The 21,020-nt window shown below is 43.7% G+C and overlaps 1 protein-coding gene across 1 annotated transcript in view; it reads left to right on the top strand.

Annotated features, from left to right (window-relative positions):
- cpne7 (copine VII) overlaps nt 1-21,020 on the top strand; it is a 126,964-nt gene that overhangs the window by 46,631 nt on the left and 59,313 nt on the right. Inside the window, exon 4 of the mRNA XM_059993486.1 lies at nt 19,873-19,947. Within this exon, the coding sequence (XP_059849469.1) occupies nt 19,873-19,947 (75 nt within the window). The remainder of the gene's footprint in view (nt 1-19,872; nt 19,948-21,020) is intronic.

Raw genomic sequence — 21,020 nt, 5'->3', positions numbered from 1 at the left:
GTGTGCAGTATCTGGTCCACTGGGAAAGGTACAACCCAGAAAAATCTTGGGTGCTGCCTAGTTTCAACTTGGATCAGTCACTCAACGAGGAGTTCCACTGGACTCATCCAGATCATCCTGAGTCATCTATGCCCTCTGTAGGAGGGAGTGGATCCTGCCAGGGCTCTTCCAGTCTCCACCCAGCTAACTGGAGTCATCCACCACTACCTTCCACCTCGTCACCTGCAGCCTATTTAAACCCAGCTCACATCCACAGTCCTTGTTCGCTCATATGAACCAGTCAGCCTCGAACAGCTGCTCCTAGCCTTCAGTTACCTTGTTGCCTGTGGTGTTTGGTATCTGTTCTTCTCGTTTTGTGCCCTCTCGTGGCTTTTTATTTTTGCAGTCTATTATTAAAGTTATTACTCATCACTGAATCGTCTCCGTGTTCTGCTTTTAGGTCAAGCCTCCTCTATATTTCCTGACATAATTGAGAAAGATTTAAATATTTCATATTGAGTTTGTTGATTATACTTGAGAATGGATGGGATATTTTAATGTCTCATTGGTGAGCTCTTTTCATACGGGGAAAAGCAGTTGTAATTTTACATTCAAGTGATTGAACCATAATTACAGAGGATGTATCGCTGTACTGTTTCCATTGCCTCTGCAGTCTGGCACTGTTCCATGGTCATTTTTTGATGGCCACATTCATAGTTGTTAATGTCCATTTATGTATGAGTAATGTGCATCTGCTGTGGCTGGTACTCAAGCGTCACCCAGTAACCAACCCCACCCTCTTCCTTTCTCATTGTTTCTAGATGCAGCAATGGAGTTTCAAATATTTAACTGCCAATCACACTCTCTCCGTGGTCACTTTTTCATTCTTTCCAGTCTTCATTCTGTGCTTCTAATTGTTACCTTCTGTTCATACAGTACTGTACAGGCAATACCATTTGCTCATATTTTCTGCTACTGACTTGCAGACCACAGTTTGTGTGGCTTCACAACTGTGGGCCAGACATGGCTGTAAACTGCACTGGGGCCCCACAGAGGACTGTCCTGGCTCCCTTCCTGTTTACCCTGCCCACCTTGGACTTTAGGTACAACACTGAGTCATGTCATCTGCAGAAATTCTCCGATGACTTAGCAATAGTTGGGTGTATAAGGGGAGGACAGGAGGATGAATACAGGGTCTTGGTGGAGGACTTTGTCAAATGTTGCAAGCTGAATCATCTGCAGCTCAACATCAGTAAGATAAAGGAGATGGTGATATACTTTAGGAAGACTAAATCTGCACTCCTCCCTGTTACTGTTGATGGTGAGGATGTGGATGTGATGAGGACCTACAACTACCTGGGGGGTGCACCTGGATGACAGGCTTGAATGGAGCACCAACACAGAGGCTGTGTACAAGAAAGGCCAGAGTCTCCTCTACATTTTGAGGAGAATGAGGCCCTTTGGAGTGTGCAGGCCTCTCCTTCACACGTTCTACCAGTCTGTTGTTGCCAGTACAAACTTCTATGCAGTGGTGTGCTGGGGCAATGGCATCAACACCGTCGATGCCAACAGGCTCAATAAACGGATTAGAAAGGCTGACTCTGTTATAGGAGACAAACTGGACACACAGGAGGCTGTGGTAGAACAAAGGACCCTACAGAAAATCCTGGCAATTCTGGACAATGTTTCTCACCCTCTGCGTGCCACCTTGGCTGAACAGAGGAGCACATTTAGTAATAGACTAAGACAACTGCACTGCTCCGAAGAGTGCTATATGAGGTCATTCTTACCCTCGGCCATTAGGCTGTATAATGAGTCAACCTATAGCTGAGGAAGTGACGACCCCAAACTCCTGTTAGACTGTTTGAGGTAACTTATTTTTTTATTTTTTCTTTCTTCTCGTCTAATATTTGTATATTTGTGTATCTGTGCACTTGTAATACTACCATGACACTGTAATTTTTGGGATCAATAGAGTATCTATCTATCTATCTACTGAGACTTTTCTATACGAGCAATAACATGTACATTTATTATAACCTTTGCTTGAATTTTATTAGTTATTTACTATATCACATAATATTCTCAGTCACACAATTTCTATATTGCTTCTTATACATTAATCTTTGATCACACTCCTCCTTTCACATTTAAAGTTATAATAGCTTCCTGGAGAGTGCACAGAGGTTGCTGAGAGCTGGCGGTGGGCTCAGAGACAAAGTTTCATTGAGCTTTGGCATGTCGATGTTTGCTAGTCTTTTTTGTAAAATTCTATTCTGTTTTTTTTTCCCCTGCAAGAAAATGAAGTTCAAGGCAGTATATGGTAACATACTTCGATAATAAATTTACATTAAGACCATATTTTTATGTGTGTTTTTAGCCTGTGAATAACAGCAGAGAAGATCACATTGATATGGATACACTTAGTAAAACCCTCTGTGTTTTAACCAACGTAAGGTGATTCTTCTAAACCTAATATTCATCCTTTCTGCTAGAGACTTACTCCTAGTTCAAAGCATGGCAAATCAGCTCCACATCCGACTCCCTTAGCGCTGTGGTTTTCTGCTGAGTTTAAATGAATCGAGAGTAACATTAAAATAAAGAAAGTGGATTTGAAATGGAAATTGTTTTATTTACAGAGAGAACAGGGGATGGAGAGTAGTTTGAGAACTAAGTTAAATATAGAGATAATTAAGCTTCATCAAATAAAGATGAAAAACATTGTAACTCAGAACTCATAAAAAGGTGAGGTAAAGAAGCAGTAAGATTTTGAGAGTGAAATAAGAATAGGATGCAAATTAGGGAATAATTTTTGGATGGAAAAGGATCAGGCAAAGGATGGCTCTTTGATGGATCGTATCTGTTAGCATTCAGGGTCTCATCCTGAGAAAATGTTAATCTGGATAAATGAACTGCAATATTAAGATAATTTACACCCCACGTCGCTCATTATCTTACACAGATTTATTAAAACAAAGATCTTTTTAATGAGCATTGCAAAATGAGAATTTTAATAATAAATGTTCTTTCCTTGTGGCTGGTTTAATAAGGATGAATTACCATAGCACTAACAACCGATTATTGTTAACTCTGTTCTCACCCTCTGACTGTTTTAAGTTTAACTGTTGTTTACAATGTCCTCATTGCTGCTGTGGAATGAATCTTGTTCACAGATTGATTAAGTCATTCAGAAACCTTACATAACATTTCTGAGATTGAGTGGCTGGAAAGGAATGGGAAATTGAGAGTTATTTCTCACAGGGGACATGAAGTGAAAGTAATGGAGGATAAGAAACTGGTTCAAGAACTGAACTGCATCTGGACGAAAAGGATGTGGGGTGAAGGATGCTAGTGTGTTGTTTTCAAGGAGCTAAGGTCAAGAGTTAACAATTTTAGTTTGGGGTACAGTTTTAGTACAGGAAGAAATTTGAGGAAAGTGGGTCAGAATTTACATATGTAGAGCACATTGACACTTCCATGGAGACTCGAGGGCCTACTGCTTAGTGTGTATCAAGTCAAGTCAAGTCAAGTTTATTGTCATTTTGACTATAGTATATACATGTATACCACCAAATTTAACAAAATTTCTTTGGGCCAGAGTGTAAAACACAGTAGTACACATAACACACAATAACTTTGGAAAATAAGAGTTAAATCTGCAAATGAATTAAGCATAGATAAACTAGGTAAAGTGCATAAGTTAAATATTGTAAGGTACAATGCAAGTTGTCTGCTGACACTTCAAATACGATGCGACAGGGAGTTCCGAAGCTTAATGGCTGAGGGAAGAAATTGTTTCTGATTCTGACTGTTCTTGTTTTTATAAATCGGAGTCTCCTGCCTGATGGTTGAATGTCCAAGAGGATGCTAGATAGGCAGGTGGAATACTAAGGGCCCTGTGTACTCAGCACTTTTGATAAATGTCCCCAGTGTTTGGTAAGGAGACCTCTATGCTCCTCTCAGCTGTTCTCACAGTCTTTTGTAAGGATTTCCGGTCCAGTGCTCTGCAGCTCCCATACCAGATGGAGATGCAACTTGTCAGGATGCTCTCACTGGTGCTCCTGTAAAATTGAGTAAAGATGGAGGGTTGTGTGGGGAGTGGGGGGGGGGGGGGGAGCCACACTTGCCTCAACCTCCTCAGGAAGTGGAGGTGATGCTGTGTCTTCTTGTTCAGGGAGGTGATATTGAGGTACCAGGTGAGGTCGTTCAAGATGTGAGCTCCCAGGAACTTGGTACACTCAACTCTCTGCAGGGAGGAGCCATGTATATGCGGTGAGGGAGATGGTTCCATGATGGTCAAGATGGTCTGTACTTCCACGCCTGTGCACTGCAGTGTGCTGGAGACCAGACCGCTGTGTATCCATGGGTCCATGGGCATTCAGTAATTTTAATTGCTGACAGACTGGATACACTTTGCATTTGCCCCCTTCATGATTGATATATCTCACTCTGCCCAATTCATCCCAATGGGATCAACATTAAAAAGTTGAGCTAACTTTTCAGTTTATTTTATTTTCATTGAATATTTATTTTTAAAATTAATCAACAGAAATTTAGTACAGTATGTTTTATATTTTGGCATTTCTTTAGCAATTACAGTATCTTGCCTGGTGTGTTCGGGCTGGGTGTGTCTGTACCCACACTACCCCCTGTCCTGGCAGTCCTTCTCTACCACCTGTCCCACACCCCTCCCATGGTGCTCCACCCTTGCCATTTCAACATCCTTTGCTTCTACAAACTCACTCTCCACTCCACATTGATGAATAAAATACTGTGCAAACACCTTAGACCATATATATATATATATATATATATACACACACACACACACACACACACACACACACACACACACGAGGGGTGATTGATAAGTTCATGGCCTAAGGTAGAAGGAGTCAATTTTAGAAAACCTAGCACATTTATTTTTCCTACATTTACACACTTAGTCCAGCGGTCGTAGAGCATACGGATCCCTTCTTTGTAGAAGTCGGCATCTTGGACCTCCAGAAGTGGTCCACAGCAGGAGTGATTGATAAGTTTGTGCCCTAAGGTAGAAGGAGATGAGTTGTACAACTCTTGTTACATGCACATGCAGTTCAACTCGGAGTGAAAACACAGAAAGTTTGAAGTTAATAACTCATCTCCTTCTACCTTAGGGCACAAACTTATCAATCACTCCTGCTGTGGACCACTTCTGGAGGTCCAAGATGCCGACTTCTACAAAGAAGGATCTGTATGCTCCACAACCGCTGGACTAAGTGTGTAAATGTAGGAAAAATAAATGTGCTAGGTTTTCTAAAATTGACTCCTTCTACCGTAGGCCATGAACTTATCAATCACTTTGTGTGTGTGTGTGTGTGTGTGTATGTACACACCTAAGACTTTTGCACAGTACTTTATATGTTTATTTAATAATTTAAATAAATTTCAGAGCTGATTAAAAGAATGAAATTGGCTTTGGAGCCACAGCATAATCTATGTATGGGTTGGTCTCTATATTTGAGGAATAATGTGCTTGCAGAATAGTAAGGAAGGACAAGATCGAGACTAAAATTATTTATACTAAGACAACAGTGAACAAGTCTTATTGGGTTACTTCTGTAATAAAACAAGAGACTACATATGTACTGTATTATGAGACAAAGTAATGACTGCTTTCTGGGTAGTCTTTGCATTATCCCAGGATATCTAGATTTCTTAAGGATCTGATATAATACAGCAGCATTGAAAATTTTCAGCCACTCCATATAGTAATACAGTATATATGCAATAAACTATATTGCCCCTCAATTGTCAGGCTCTTGAACCAGTGGGAATGACTTCACTTACCTCATTACTGAACAGTTCCCACAACCTATGTACTGTACTCTCTTTCAAGGATAGAGAGAGTACAGAGGAGATTTACTAGAGTGTTACCTGGGTTTCAGCACCTAAGTTACAGGGAAAGGTTGAACAAGTTAGGTCTTTATTCTTTGGAGTGTAGAAGGTTGAGGGGGGACTTGATAGAGGTGTTTAAAATTATGAGGGGGATAGATAGAGTTGACATGGATAGGCTTTTTCCATTGAGAGTAGGGGAGATTCAAACAAGAGGACATGAGTTGAGAGTTAGGGGACAAAAGTTTAAGGGTAACACGAGGGGGAACTTCTTTACTCAGAGAGTGGTAGCTGTGTGTAACGAGCTTCCAGTAGAAGTGGTAGAGGCAGGTTCGATATTGTCATTTAAAGTAAAGTTGGATAGGTATATGGATAGGAAAGGAATGGAGGGTTATGGGCTGAGTGCAGGCCAGTGGGACTAAGCTTTCGGCATGGACTAGAAGGGCCAAGATGGCCTGTTTCTGTGCTGTAATTCTTAAATGGTTATGGTTATATGATTCTTCATCTCATGTTCTTGGTATGTATGTATTTATTTATGTATCTATTTATTTATTTATCTATTTATTTATTATCGTTATTTCTGTTTTTTTCTTTTATATTTACATAGTCTGTTGTCTTTTGCACATTGATTGTTTGTCTGTCCTGTTGTTTGTGGTCTTTCAATTTTTTGAAATGTTTCTTGGATTTACTTTCATAAGAAATTGAATCTCGGTTGTATAGGGTGATGTATGCGGTAGGTACTTTGATAATAAATTTACTTTGAACTTAAACTGACTTTTAGGAGACATGGCTATTTTTGGTAAATACTTAGAAAAATGTAGTAGAAAATTACTGCCTAAAAACTGATGTAATCAGAGTTGTTACAAACCCTGTAACTGGGTCACTTACCAGCAAAGATACAGAGGTCCGTTGAAGTCTGATGGTACTATTTTTAAAAGTCTTTATTTATAAAGGGGCACAAAAATAAGATTAATACAGACATTCAGATAAAATACGTCGTCAATACTCAATCTAAAGACGTGGGTATAATGATAAGCTCTATCGTTTGTCTAGGGGATATTGTATTGTCCGATGGAAAGATAAAAGTCACTGTCCTTTCAAGCTGCAGCTTTTTGGGTTTAAGAGAGACGGTTTTAAACTTGCCCGGGACTTTTATGAGGCCAATCCATTGCGTCGGGGGAGATGGTTCCCCGTTGTCTGTGGTACCAGCCACCAGCCCCCAGGCAAGGGAACCGAACGCACGTGGCTTCCTTCAAATGGCTTCCCGCTATTACAGGATCGCTAGCGTTTCTTCTGGTGCGTCTGAGGGGCTGTCCCTACAGCCCCCCCCTTTTATCTTAACTCGCCAGGTAGTAGATGTCAATCAGGTTGGGGTGATGCAATCTCTCTCTCAACCAGCCCACTTTGCCCGAGGGCTTGCACGTAGCATAGTCTCCAATCCACAAACGTTGTCTCCAGGCTGGGTCCTCTGATCCAACCCAATAATACTCTTGCGATTCTCACAAAGGAGGGTGCTACCCCACACCCTTCGGCCCCTCAGAGCTGTGGTACAGTCATAACAGAGTCAAAGAGCTTTTAAAAGGGATTGGAAATGTGCTTGAGTGAGTACAATTTGCACGACATTGGGTAAGACCATAAAAGATAGGAGCAGAATTAGTCCAATCGGCCCATTGAGTCTGCTCTGTGAAAGAGCAGGGAATGGGACCAATAGGAATGCTCTACTCAGATCAGCATAGTCTTGATGGGCCGAGTGGCGTCCTTCACTGAAGTAATGTTTCCAAAATTCGCTGAGAATAATCTGCAAAGCTGAACAAATCACAAGGGATAACATTAATTTTTTGCTGGAAACACATCAAAGCAGGTGTCAGCTTGAGAGTGTTGAGAAGTCCTTTTTTTAATGCTTCTTCAGCCCTCTCCTATCCCCCTGCCTGCCCAACTTACTCTTGATGGTGCTACTCAAAATCAAAGCTAAGTGGATGCCAATTACTACTTGCATGGAATCAAGCAAATTGTGCCTCACAGTTTTGTACCCCTAATGAGTCGTAAACTAGGTTAGCTAGTTGTTTGTAGATGACAGTTATTATTGTCCACTTCTGTCTCAAATGTTAGACCAGACAAGTTAATCAAAGTGGCTGTAATTAAGGGCTCTCATCTTTGGTGGTATTGTTATTTTCAATTTGCTTTATTGCACTCAGGGTTTCCATGTGCTTTGCTCAACAGAAAAACATAAGCTGCTACCATGTGATTATCAGGATTTCTGCTCGTTTTTACACCCTGCTGAAATGAAAGCGGGATTAAAGGAAAGGTACTCAATACTTTTAAATATATGGAGGAACCTAACTGAGGCAAAATGAAACTGGATAAATGGGATAAATCTGCAGTTTGTTGGGAAAATTGTCAGCATATGTCTTCTCCCCCAATAGATACTTCTGACACAAAAACAGATGGTTAATCTATAACTTCAAAGTCAAAATGAAAGCCTATCGTGATGTCTGAGATCCTCGTTGTGATCGTCAGATTACACTATTCATCCAGTTCCATCCCCTGTTCTGTATAGGATTTGGTTTAAATTAACAACTGCGCTGTTGTGGCGACCCACTTTCTGTGCAGGTGAAACGGCTCACAAAATGGCACGCGCGTTGGCAGAGAGGCCAGCCCCAAAATGGCACTGGGCCTTCTTCTTCACCAGCAAGGGGAGAAAGCCTGTGTGCAGGAAGAGACTTTTTTAACGCACCTCTGACGTCATTTCTGCCCAGAGAGGGTGGGAACGGGACTGCGTAAGAGTCAGTGCCGAGAAGTTTGAATAAACTAGTCTTGAGTGCAACTTACAGACCGCGTGTTGTTATTTCTAGCTCTGTGTGTAGCACATCGCTACATTGGTGACCCCGACGGTCCAAATGGGATTTGGACCAAAGATAATCGACTCTTCATCTATTCATGCAGTTTTGCTAAAACTGCCAACTTTCTGGACGCTGCGACCATGCGTGTGTTTTGACCAAGCAGAAGCCCAGTTCCAGATTCAGCAGATATCTTCTGATTCCACACGTTACTATTGTGTGGTGAGCTCCCTTGACCAGGAGATGGCTGCCCAGGTTGAGGATTTCATACAGTCATACCCAGAAGGTGGCAAATATGCAGTATTCAAAGCACTGCTCATTGGGACCTTTCAGGGCCTCTCAGGGCGTGAGCGAGGTGCCCGCTTGCTGCACCTGGATGGTTTGGGAGACAGACTGCCATCAGCATTGATGAATGAGATGCTGGCCCTGGCTGATGGACACAGGCCCTGCCTCATGTTTGAGCAGGCGTTCCTAGAGCAACTGCCCGAGGACATAGATCTGCTGCTGGCCGACACAGATTTCAGTGACCCCCAGAAGGTGGTGGCCTGGGCAGATGTGCTGTGGAAAGCCAAGAGGGAGAGTGGGGCATCTGTCGGACAGATTACCAGGCCACTCGCCCAACAGCAAGCCAGACCAGGCCCGGCAGCGGAGCGCACACAACACAGAGGCAGGAGTGAGGAGGCCAATGAACAGTGGTGTTTCTACCACCAGCGGTGGAGCACAGAAGCCCGCTGTTGTCGCCCGCCCTGCAAGTTCCCAGGAAATGCCAGGTCCAGCCGCCACTAATGGCTATGGCGTCAGGTCACCAGGACAGCCTCTTGTACGTCTGGGACAAACAGTCGGGACGCTGCTTCTTGGTCAACACCGGAGCGGAAATCAGCATCTTGCCCCCGACGGGGTACGCCACCTGCAACAGGAAGTCAGGACCCATCCTGAGGGCCGCAAACGGCAGCACGATACAGACCTACGGCACCCGCACAGTGCAGCTGCAGTTCGGCGCTAGCTGGTTCACGTGGGACTTCACACTGGCCACGGTGGCCCAACCACTCCTGGGGGCGGACTTCTTGCGAGCTCACAGCCTGCTGGTCGACTTGCAAGGGAAAAGACTGGTACATGCCGAGACTTTCCAGATGTTCTCCCTGGGTGAAGCCAAGTTGCCGGCCCCACACCTGGACTCCATCACACTGTTGGACAACAAATTCACCAGACTCTTGGTGGACTTTCCATCGATTCTGGCACCGCAGTTCACGGCAGCCATGCCCAGACACGGGGTTCAGCACCACATCCCGACCCAGGGACCACTCCTCCACGCCCGCGCACGAAGGCTCCCCCCGGAAAAGCTCCGCCTGGCGAAGGAGGAGTTCAAGAGGATGGAGGAATTGGGGATCGTACGGAGGTCCGACAACCCATGGGCTCCCCCCTGCACATGGTGCCCAAAGCAGCTGGGGGCTGGAGACCATGCGGCGACTACCACAGCAGACTGAACGAGGCTACAACTCCAGAACGCTATCCGTGCTGCACATACAGGACTTTGCAGCAAACCTGCACGGGGCAAAAATATTTTCCAAAGTAGACCTCATCCGGGGATACCATCAAATCCCGATGCACCCTGAAGACATCCTCAAAACAGCACTTATCATCCCGTTCGGCCTGTTTGCGTTCCTCCGAATGCCATTCGGCCTGAAGAATGTCGCACAGACATTCCAGCAGCTAATGGATGCGATGGGACGCGACCTGGACTTTGCATTCATCTATTTGGACGACATCCTTATAGCCAGCAGTAATCGTCAGGAGCATCTGTCCCACCTCCGCCAGCTCTACTCCCGCCTGAGTGACTTTGGCCTCACGACCAACCCGGCCAAATGCCAGTTCGAACTCGACACCATCAACTTCCTGGGCCACAGGATTACCAAAGATGGGGCAACTCCTCTGCCCGCCAAGGTAGACGTGATCTGCCACTTTGCCCGGCCCAACACGGTCAAAGGCCTGCAGGAGTTCATTGGTATGGTGAACTTCTACCACCGTTTCCTTCCCTGAGCAGCCCGTATCATGCACCCTTTGTTCACCCTGATGTCAGGTAAAGGCAAGGACATTAATTGGGACGAAGAGGCCATGGCCACTTTCATTAAAGCCAAGGAAGTCTTGGTAGATGCCGTGATGCTGGATGTTCCAACTGCCCTCAAGTGGACGCATCCAACACAGCCATCGGTGGGGTGCTGGAGCAACTCATCGAGGGGCACCGGCAACCCCTGGCGTTTTTCAGCGAGCACCTACGGCCACCCGAACTCAAGTACATTGCCTTCAACCCGGAGCTGTTCGCACTGTATCTGGCAATCCAGCATTTCAGGTACTTCTTAGAAGGCAGGCCGTTCACCATGTTCATGGACCACAAACCGTTGACCTTCACGTTCACAAAGGTGTCCGATCCCTGGTCGGCTCGCCAGCAGCGACATCTGTCCTACATCTCCGAGTACACGACGGACATCCAACATGTCTTGGGAAAGGACAACGTCGTGGCGGACGCACTCTCCAGACCAGCTGTCCAGGCCCTGTCCCTGGGGGTGGACTATGCAGCACTGGCGGAGGCGCAGCAGGCAGACGACGATATGCCCAGCTACAGGACCGCAGTCTCGGGTTTGCAGCTGCAGGACTTCCTCGTAGGCCCAGATGAGAGGACCCTCCTGTGCGACGTGGCTACCGGCCAACCTCGCCCCATCGTCCCGGCAGCCTGGAGGCGGTGAGTTTTCGACTCCATACACGGTTTGGCACACCCATCTATCAGGACAGCCGTCCAGCTGGTCTCCAGCAAGCTCGTATGGCACGGACTTTGCAAGCAGGTCAGTGAATGGGCCAGAACGTGCATGCAGTGCCGAACAGCCAAGGTGCAGCAGCACACCAAAGCCCCACTGCAGCCGTTCCACCCCACCCACCGGAGGTTTGACCACATTCACGTGGACATCGTGGGCCCCCTGCCAGTGTCACGAGGAGCGCGGTACCTCCTTACTATTGTAGACCAGTTCGTGAGATGGCCGGAGGTGGTCCCGCTCACCAACACGATCGCCGATTCCTGCGCCTGAGCACTGATCGCAACCTGGGTAGCATGCTTCAGGGTACTGGCCCACATTACCTCCGACAGAGGCGCCCAGTTCACCTCCAGCCTGTGGTTGGCTGTGGCCAGCCTGTTGGGAATGCAGCTACACCACACAACTGCCTACAGTCGAATGGACTGGTGGAACGCTTCCACTGTCAGTTGAGATCAGCTCTCATGGCCCGCCTGAGAGGGCCTAACTGGGCGGATGAGCTTCCCTGTGTCCTGCTTGGAATCTGCACGGCGCCCAAAGAGGATCTGCACGCCTCATCGGCCAAGTTGGTGTACGGCGTGCCCCTGGCCATCCCAGGAGAGTTCATACCAGCCCCAAGGGGGCAAGAGGAAGAACCTGCAGCAGTCCTGGACAGACTACACGAAAGGCTCAGCAACCTGGCCCCTGTACCAACTTCACAACACGGACAGATCCCAACCTGCCTACCCAAAGACCTGTTTGTATTTGTATGAAGGGGCGGACACCGGGCACCGCTACAGCGGCCGTACGAGGGGCCGTTCAAGGTGATCAGGAACAATGGGTCCACATACGTTCTGGACATTGGGGGGAGAGAGGAGATTTTCACGGTGGACTGACTCAAACCGGACCATGTGGACTTGGCGCAACTGGTCGAGGTTCAGGCACCGCGGCGCAGAGGCAGACCTCCCAAACAGAGGCTGTTCCAGACTGTGGACATTTGGGGGGGGTGTATCACTGGTTCTGGGGGTGGGGGGTTATGTGGCGACCCACTTTCTGTGCAGGCGAACCGGCTCACAAAATGGCACGTGCGTCAGCAGAGAGGCCAGCCCCAAAATGGTGCCGGGCCTTCTTCTTCACCAGCAAGGGGAGAAGGCCCGCACGCAGGAAGAGACTTTTGTAATGCACCTCTGACGTCATTTCCACCCGGAGAGGGCGGGAATGGGACCGCATAAGAGCCAGTGCCGCGAAGTTTGAAAAAACTAGTCTCAAGTGCAACAATACAGCACAGGAGTAGGCCTTGCAGCTCACGATGCCTCTGCAGCCTCTCAATATCTATCAATTCATGTACGTGTCTAAAATGCAACTTGAACATCACTATTGATCGCATTCGTCATCACATTCCAGACAGCCACCACTCTGCTCTGCACTTCACCTTTGAATTTCTATCAAGACTCCTTTCAGCCTCTGCTGCTCCAGAAAAAAAACATTCTATGTTTATGCAGGCAAGAAAATCTGCAGACACTGGAAATCCGAGCAACACGCACAAAACGCTGGAGGAACTCAGCAGGCCAGGCAGCATCTATGGAAAGGAGAACAGTTGACACTGAACTGAAGGGTCTCGGCCCAAATCGTCAACTGCACTCTTTCATCCATCCATCAATAAAATTGAAAATTTGTGCCCATTTTACGCTGAGCTTGCAGGTCAATGGTCATGGGAGCTTCCAGAGCTGATCTCGACGGTTCATTTCTGGTTGAACCAGAATGGGTGACTAATTCCATTGACATTTGCAGCTTCCACTTGATACAAACTCTAAGCAAGGTCATCCCATTTCCTTTGCTATGCAATCAATTGTTGTCTGACTTGAATTGTGGGCCTAGAGTTTGGAAAGGACTGTTTTTAATTTTGCTCAATATTTTGGAGAAATTAACAAATTTCCAATATGAATTTTCATGAGGAAATGCTTCCTAATTTTACTTGGTTCTAATGTTTAAAATTCAAAATAAATTTATTATCAAAGTGCACATGTGTCACCTGAAATTCATTTTCTTGTGGGCATACTCAATAAATCTATAAAATAATCACCATTATAGCATCAATGAGTAAATGCACCAACTGGGTATTCAACCAGTGTACAAAAGACAACAAACTGTGCAAATAGAAAAAAAGAAAGAAAAATAACTAAAGAAACAAATAAATAAATAAGCAATAAATATCGAGAACATGAGATGAAGAGTCCTTGAAAGTGAGTCTGTAGGTTGTGGGAGCATTAGAGTAATGGGCAAGTGAAGTTATCCCCGCTGGTACAGGAGCCTGATGATTGAGGAGTAATAGCTGTTCCTAAGCCTGGTGACGTGAGTTCTTACGCACATTCCTGATGGCAGCAGTGAGAAGAGAGCATGGCCTGGATGGTGAGGGCCTGGATGATGGATGCTGCTTTCCTGCGACAGTGTGCCATGTAGATGGGCTTTACCCGTGATGGACAAACCCGATGACGTCAATTGTTTTCTGAGTTCATCCATCAATAAAATTGAAAATTGTTGCCCATTTTACGCTGAGCTTGCAGGTCAATGGTCATGGGAGTTTCCAGAACTGATCTCGAGGGTGCCCTGAATTGAATTTCTTTCGGTGGCAATTTCACAGCTGATATGCTGAATGTAGCGTTCTCGCTCGGGTGTAACGAAACGCCGAATTAAACGCCGAGATAAACCGTGGTCAATGAAACAAGGTCGCAGTAAGATTAACCATTTACTGTTCACTCTTCACATTAACACATGGTGAAAACTGTTGATAAAACAATACAAGACTGATACGGTATTTGTTCCCTTCCTGATATCACATTTACATCGTAAATACTTGTAAAAGTAACTATAACTACATTACATTAAAGTGCAGCATACAGGCAGAATTTACCTACGCCATTGATTGCTTTAAATACACTTCAATGCAAACTATCCGCAACTCTTTAACTAACGAAAACATAAACATTATCGACCATCGTTACTTTTAACAGGATCAGCGTTAACATTTTAATTCAACGTATCGATTATCTATTAACTTACAGCGTTGCTCTCACTGTGATTTCTAATGCTTGCAAACAACTTCTTGCTCGGGTTTGCCTCGTGTGAGCCCCTGCCCTCGCGTTGATCCCAAACCGGTATTTTCCCACAAGACGTGGCGAAACCGGATGTGACATCATCGCATGACGATATATTTTACAGGCAATGAATATACTTTAAACAATTCTAATTCTAACTAGAAAATACTAACAAATGAATTACTAAGCGAAAATATTATAAACTAAATAACTGCCATAAAGGCAACACACTGAACGTTTCCTGTTATGCAAAGCACAGGAATTGATGAAGCCTGGAAGATGATTAGATTCACATTCAGCAAATGGAAAATTGACATGAAAGTAGATTGACAAAGCAGTAGCAGAGACAGGTCCATACTGAATGGGTGACATGGCAATTAAACATAGAAACATAGAAAATAGGTGCAGGAGTAGGCCCTTCGGCCCTTCGAGCCTGCACCACCATTCAGTATGATCATGGCTGATCATCCAACTCAGAACCCTGTACCTGCTTTCTCTCCATACCCCCTGATCCCTTTAGCCACAAGTGCCATATCTAACTCCCTCTTAAATGTAGCCAATGAACCGGCCTCAACTGTTTCCTGTGGCAGAGAATTCCACAGATTCACCACTCTCTGTGTGAAGAAGTTTTTCCTCATCTCGGTCCTAAAAGGCCTCCCCTTTATCCTTAAACTGTGACCCCTTGTTCTGGACTTCTCCAACATTAGAAACAATCTTCTTGCATCTAGCCTGTCCAATCCCTTTAGAATTTTATACCTTCCAATTGAAAGGGAAAGGGATTGAAACCACATCTTACAAACAGGGAAGGAAGGCAAAAACCACCAACGGTACTGAGAATCGACTGAGATCTTCTACGTGGTTGCAAAATTTGAACACTTAGTATGCTATAGCTTTCTTACACTATACTTCTTTCCCTTCGATGTATATGAATATCTGTACAAGTAGAAAGCCCTTAAAATGATTTTTATTTGATATTTGACTTTCATAAAGTATTGCAAGAACTTTATTTGGAATTAATCCTCATACAATGTCATTGAATAGGAGTGTTTGTAAGCCCTATTAGGAATGGCTTTGACTTTCTAGGGCTTTTAACACTGGACATGGCTGTATTTGGTCCTCTGGAGAGACTTGTGTTAAAGGTCACGAATATCTCTATCTCACTAACTAATTCAACTGGGGAATTCTTCCTGAGCCAGCCTTTAATGTGGAGCTGTTTGTAGCGAGGTGGAGGTTCTAGTGGAAAAGCTAAAAATCATAGTCATAGAGAAGTACAGCACAGAAACAGGCCCTTCAGCTCATCTAGTCCATGCTAAAACCATTAAAACAGCCTACTCCCATTGACCTGCACTGGGACCGTAGCCCTCCATACCCCACTGTCCATAAACCTATTCCAAACTTCTCTTAAACATTGAAATTGAGCTCACAGGCACCATGTGTGCTGGCAGTTCGTTCCACACTCTCACGACACTCTGAGTGAAGTAGTTACCCCTCATATTCCCCTTAAACTTCTCACCTTTCACCCTTAACCTATGACTTCTAGTTGTAGTCTCACCCACCCTCAGTGGAAAATGTCTGCTTGCATTTACCCTATCTATACCCTTCATAATTTTGTAACAGTTTCTTCCCCCAAGCCATCAGACTCCTCAATACCCAGAGCCTGGACTGACACCAACTTACTGCCCTCTACTGTGTCTATTGTCTTATTTATTATTTATTGCAATGCCTGCACTGTTTTGTGCACTTCATGCAGTCCTGGGTAGGTCTGTAGTCTAGTATCGTTTTTGTGTAGTTTTTATGTAGTTCAGTGTAGTTTTTGTACTGTTTCATGGAGCACCATGGTCCTGAAAAGTGTCTCGTTTTTACCGTGTACTGTACCAGCAGTTATGGTCGAAATGACAATAAAAAGTGACTTGACTTGACTTGATACCTCCATCAATTCTCCTCTCAATCTTCTATTTTCTAAAGAATACAGTCCCAAAGTCTTGATGTTTCCCCCCGCAGAACTGGCTCTCAGTCTGGCAGTCACTCTGATCATTAGTATTGATTTCCAATCAGTGAAGGAGCATCACCACATCAAAAACCTGCAGGCTCTCTTGCATATATGGGAGTGGGAGGGGCTTGTCTGATTCTTGAGTTTCACTGAAGGGTGGGAATTTGCTAATTCCAAGTTATTTGATTTTGCAGGAGGTGTAGGGCTAGTTTGCCTAAAGAGAGGTTATAATTGAGGTAGAATGATGTAGCATATCATGTACAATATCGATCAGCAAATGTACCGCATATATTTTTCTTTAATGTTTTCATCTCTTGAACGATTCTTTCATGTGATGAATGGCTTCTCATATTGAGGCAGTTGGAAAGAAAACAATGTTGAAGACGGTTGGACATAGCTGCGTGAACAAAGCACCTTTGCAAATAAATAGTTTAAAAGAATGGCAGAAGCTGGAAATCCAAAACAAAAATAGTTAAAAAAACACTTCGGCAGAGCTATATGGGCCACAGGGCCTGTTTCTGTGGCTACAACGTTCTACATCTCTAGAAGCACTCAACACGTCAAGCAGCATCCCTGGGGAGAGAAACAGTCGACATTTCAGATCAGGAATTCATCATAACTCAGAAAGTGAGAAATTGAGCACGTCTTAAGTTGCAGAGAGGAGAAGGTTGGGGATGTCAGCCATGGAGTGTTGATTAAAGCTGACAAAGCAGCATTTACTCTGAGGTTCTCTGAAGAGGACACCCTATCCTTTGAAGGCAATGGAAGATGTTTTGTCAGACCTTTATGGTTTGTAACTCCAGAAATTAATCTAAAGAAAAACATGGGGAAAATGTTTTTACTTTAAGTGAGGCACACACACATGATGCGGTGTGTGATGATGTATGTCGTTCATGTAGTTTTACATATGACCTGTAATGAATTATGTGAACAACAAAGCATGCTTAATAATACAACATATTTACAATATTACTCAAATATTGCTGAAATATTAAATACACAGCAAGATCTAAGTATGGTAAAATATTTCAGTGAGCTGCACTCAGAGTATGGGTTCTTGCATGTAGAGCTTGGGGTCAAGGGCTTCAGTATATTGTTCAGATGCTATCAGTGGAGAAAATATAATCAAGTATTACCAGTTTTTAGTGGAATTTCAGACAGGTTGTGTGCTGTCTTGGTGGGCAGTACTCAACATTCATATAACCATATAACAATTACAGCACGGAAACAGGCCATCTCGGCCCTTCTAGTCCATGCCGAACGCTTACTCTCACCTAGTCCCACTGGCCCGCACTCAGCCCATAACCCTCCATTCCTTTCCTGTCCATATACCTATCCGATTTTACTTTAAATGACAATACCGAACCTGCCTCTACCACCTCTTCTGGAAGCTCGTTCCACACAGCTACCACTCTCCGAGTAAAGAAATTCCCCCTCATGTTACCCTTAAACTTTTGTCCCCTAACTCTCAAATCATGTCTTCTAATTAATCTGATTTAACGTATCGTTCTTTGAGGATGCGGAAATTGTTGAATTAGATCTTGAACCACAGCCAAGAGCCCTAAATAGTCAGAAATAGAAAGAGACAAGTGAAGATGAGCAAACAATGACTGAAGTTCTAAATGAGAGAAATCTTCACATGGTCGCCAGCAATAACCTAAAGCCAGATCCAACAGCAGTCAATGCTGAGGCCAACAGGTGTCTGCAGTGCTGATCACCCAGATGAACAAGTTCTGCAGGTTTTGCAGAATGTGATGCATGGAGGTGGGAGTGAAATGCTGCTGGCTGGATGTCATGAACGAACAGCTGAACGAGTTAGAGAGACAGCCAGTGTAGTAATTTGCTTTGGGGCAGCATTAAAAGTTACTGTCAAAATCTAGCTGGTTGTCTATGTTGTGGTACTTCAATATATTGATGACGAGGAAGAACTGATGTTGTTGCTGGGAGAATTACCAAACAGCAAATAAAAGCAAATCTGCTGAAAGGAGAGAGGCATTATGCACAAATTGAGAAGAAACTGCTTACTGTGATCTTTCATGTGGAGAAGTTTCAGATCCCTTATCAAGGACTCAAAAGTTGAGGAAATCAATGTGGCGAGGCATATTCTGGTTTCTTGGAGCATGAGATCAAGGAGTCTGCTTGTCAGGATGATATGATGCTGTGCTTGAAATGAGTGATTCTGACAGAATGAAAAGTGACACAGCATGAGATTGAAACAGTTAGCAGATCATACTTCCAAGCTGAGGTGACCCGGTCATCGAAAGGATAACTGTACCAGGTTATGAAGGAACACCATGGTTAACTGCTTTCATTCCTGATATCTTAACAGTTCACCAAGTACAATGCATCCATTTTTTAAAGATAAAATTCATATTGTCATATGTGAACTAGATGGTGGTTGGGATAGTCCGTTTTAATGGCAGGTCATATAATATTATATAAAGTAGGTGAAATGGCTTGAGCGAAAGAGTTATAAAGGGAAAAGAAGAAAAAATATAGAGAAATATTCTTTAAACTTTACAGTGATAATTAAAATATGTACACCACCCTTGCATTGGTTAGCTTTTAGAGCGATGTGGTAATTTGGGCTCAAAGATTCGTGACTGAGACGAGAATAAACTTCTCCTTCCCGATGGTTGTGTATCGTTGCAGTTCTCTACTCAAGGAGGCCTTTGAGGAAGTCACTATGTTTTATCCGGTAGATTTTTAGATAATTATGGAATCACAGAATTGTGGGCATTGCAGAAGGAAGCGGCACTGATCTAAAAGATCAGGCAGGAATTTAATGAATGACTGAACAGGCACCAGGGGCTGAATGCTCTTTTAAGGCCAAGACTAAAACTTATGAGCCATGAAAATTCGACAAAAAGGGACAAGACAAATGTTTCTGGTGAATTCCATGAGCACTTGTCATCTGAATGTGTTATATTCATGTGAGAACCTGTCTCAATGTTGAATCTCACAGGGAGAGAGATACCATGTTGTACTACTTCTGGTACAAAGCAATGCAAGCTTCACCCTGCTGATTTCCAAGCTGGACAACTGTATCCACAAGTTACTATTTGAATTGCTCTAGAATAGTGGAGAACACTGATATCTCAATAGTATCCTCTCCCACAGAATCAGTCAAGTGACAGCAATTGCTTTGAAGTATGCCATTAATTCTCATATACAATTATCATTTTGGTGACTGTTTCTCTTTATGAACAATAAAACTTTCACCATTGTTCAGCTTGTCAATCCATTGTGTAAACTGTGAGATTTATCTAATTCTAATGTAACAATCATGCATTGTCTTTTCCTCTTTATGCTCACAGGTTATTGCAGAGGAAATAAATGGAAACAATGGTTATGTGGAGTTAGCCTTCTGTGCTAAGAAGCTGGATGATAAGGTATGTGGATTTAAGGCAGTAAACTGAACATAAAACATTTAAAAAATAAGAACATAAGCGGGTGATCCAGTCTCAGTGTTAGTGTCACTTTCCTGCTCTCTGCCCAACTCCTCCAAAGTTTAATTGTCTGTCAGTCTCCACCAGACTACATCCCATGACTCGGTCTGGATCAGAGAATTCTGAAGATTCACAGGCCTCTAGCAGTAAGCCTTGACATCTCTGTCTGAAAATAGTAACTCCATATTCTGAAACGATTCCCTCATAGTCCTAGGCACTGTATTAATGGAAAAGTAATTGCAACATTTCACTTGTCAATCCCACTAGGTATCTTATATTTTTCAATAAGATCATTTCATTCTTATGCGCTCCAGTGAGTTTAAACCCAGCCTGCTCACCCTTTCTTCATACTTCAAACTTATTATCCTGTGAATTAACCTATAGAACCCCTGTGCACCATGTCTATACTGTACTTAAAGCCAAATCAAGGCTGAGACCTACAAGTGTGCTGCAAAGATGCATCAAAATCCCTCTATGTTTATATTCCATTCCTCTTACAAGGAAGTCAAGTACTTCATTAATCTTCCTCATTATTTGCTCAACTGTATGCTAATCTTCTGTATTTTATATACTGGATGGAACCTTCAGATTCCTTTGTACAATATTTTGTGGAACACTCTATTTAAATAATAATTTGCTTTCTTATCCATCCTTCCCAAATGGATAACCTCATATTTTTCCACATTGTTTCCATCTATCAACTTAGGCTCGTCACTGAGTCTATCTACACCTCATTACACAACTTGCTAAACCCATCCATCCCCTACGTATTCAACAAAATTGGCTACCATGTATATAGTCCCTTCATCCAGTTAAAAAATAAATACAGCAAACAGTTTATGAAACAGTCTTCACAATTTTGTGACTCAATCCTATTGATTATACAACCTTGTTTACATAAATACTTGAAGTTAAAATGTTAACTTTGAACTATTTTTCTTTTTATGAAGTTAAGCATATTAGATCTGAAAAAATTTACTCAAGGCATATGAGAATTAAACCTTAATGTTGAGTTG

The sequence above is a fragment of the Hypanus sabinus genome, chromosome 17 (assembly GCF_030144855.1).
Source record: "Hypanus sabinus isolate sHypSab1 chromosome 17, sHypSab1.hap1, whole genome shotgun sequence".
Lineage (NCBI taxonomy): Eukaryota > Metazoa > Chordata > Chondrichthyes > Myliobatiformes > Dasyatidae > Hypanus > Hypanus sabinus.
This window is presented reverse-complemented; position numbering and strand designations above follow the sequence as displayed.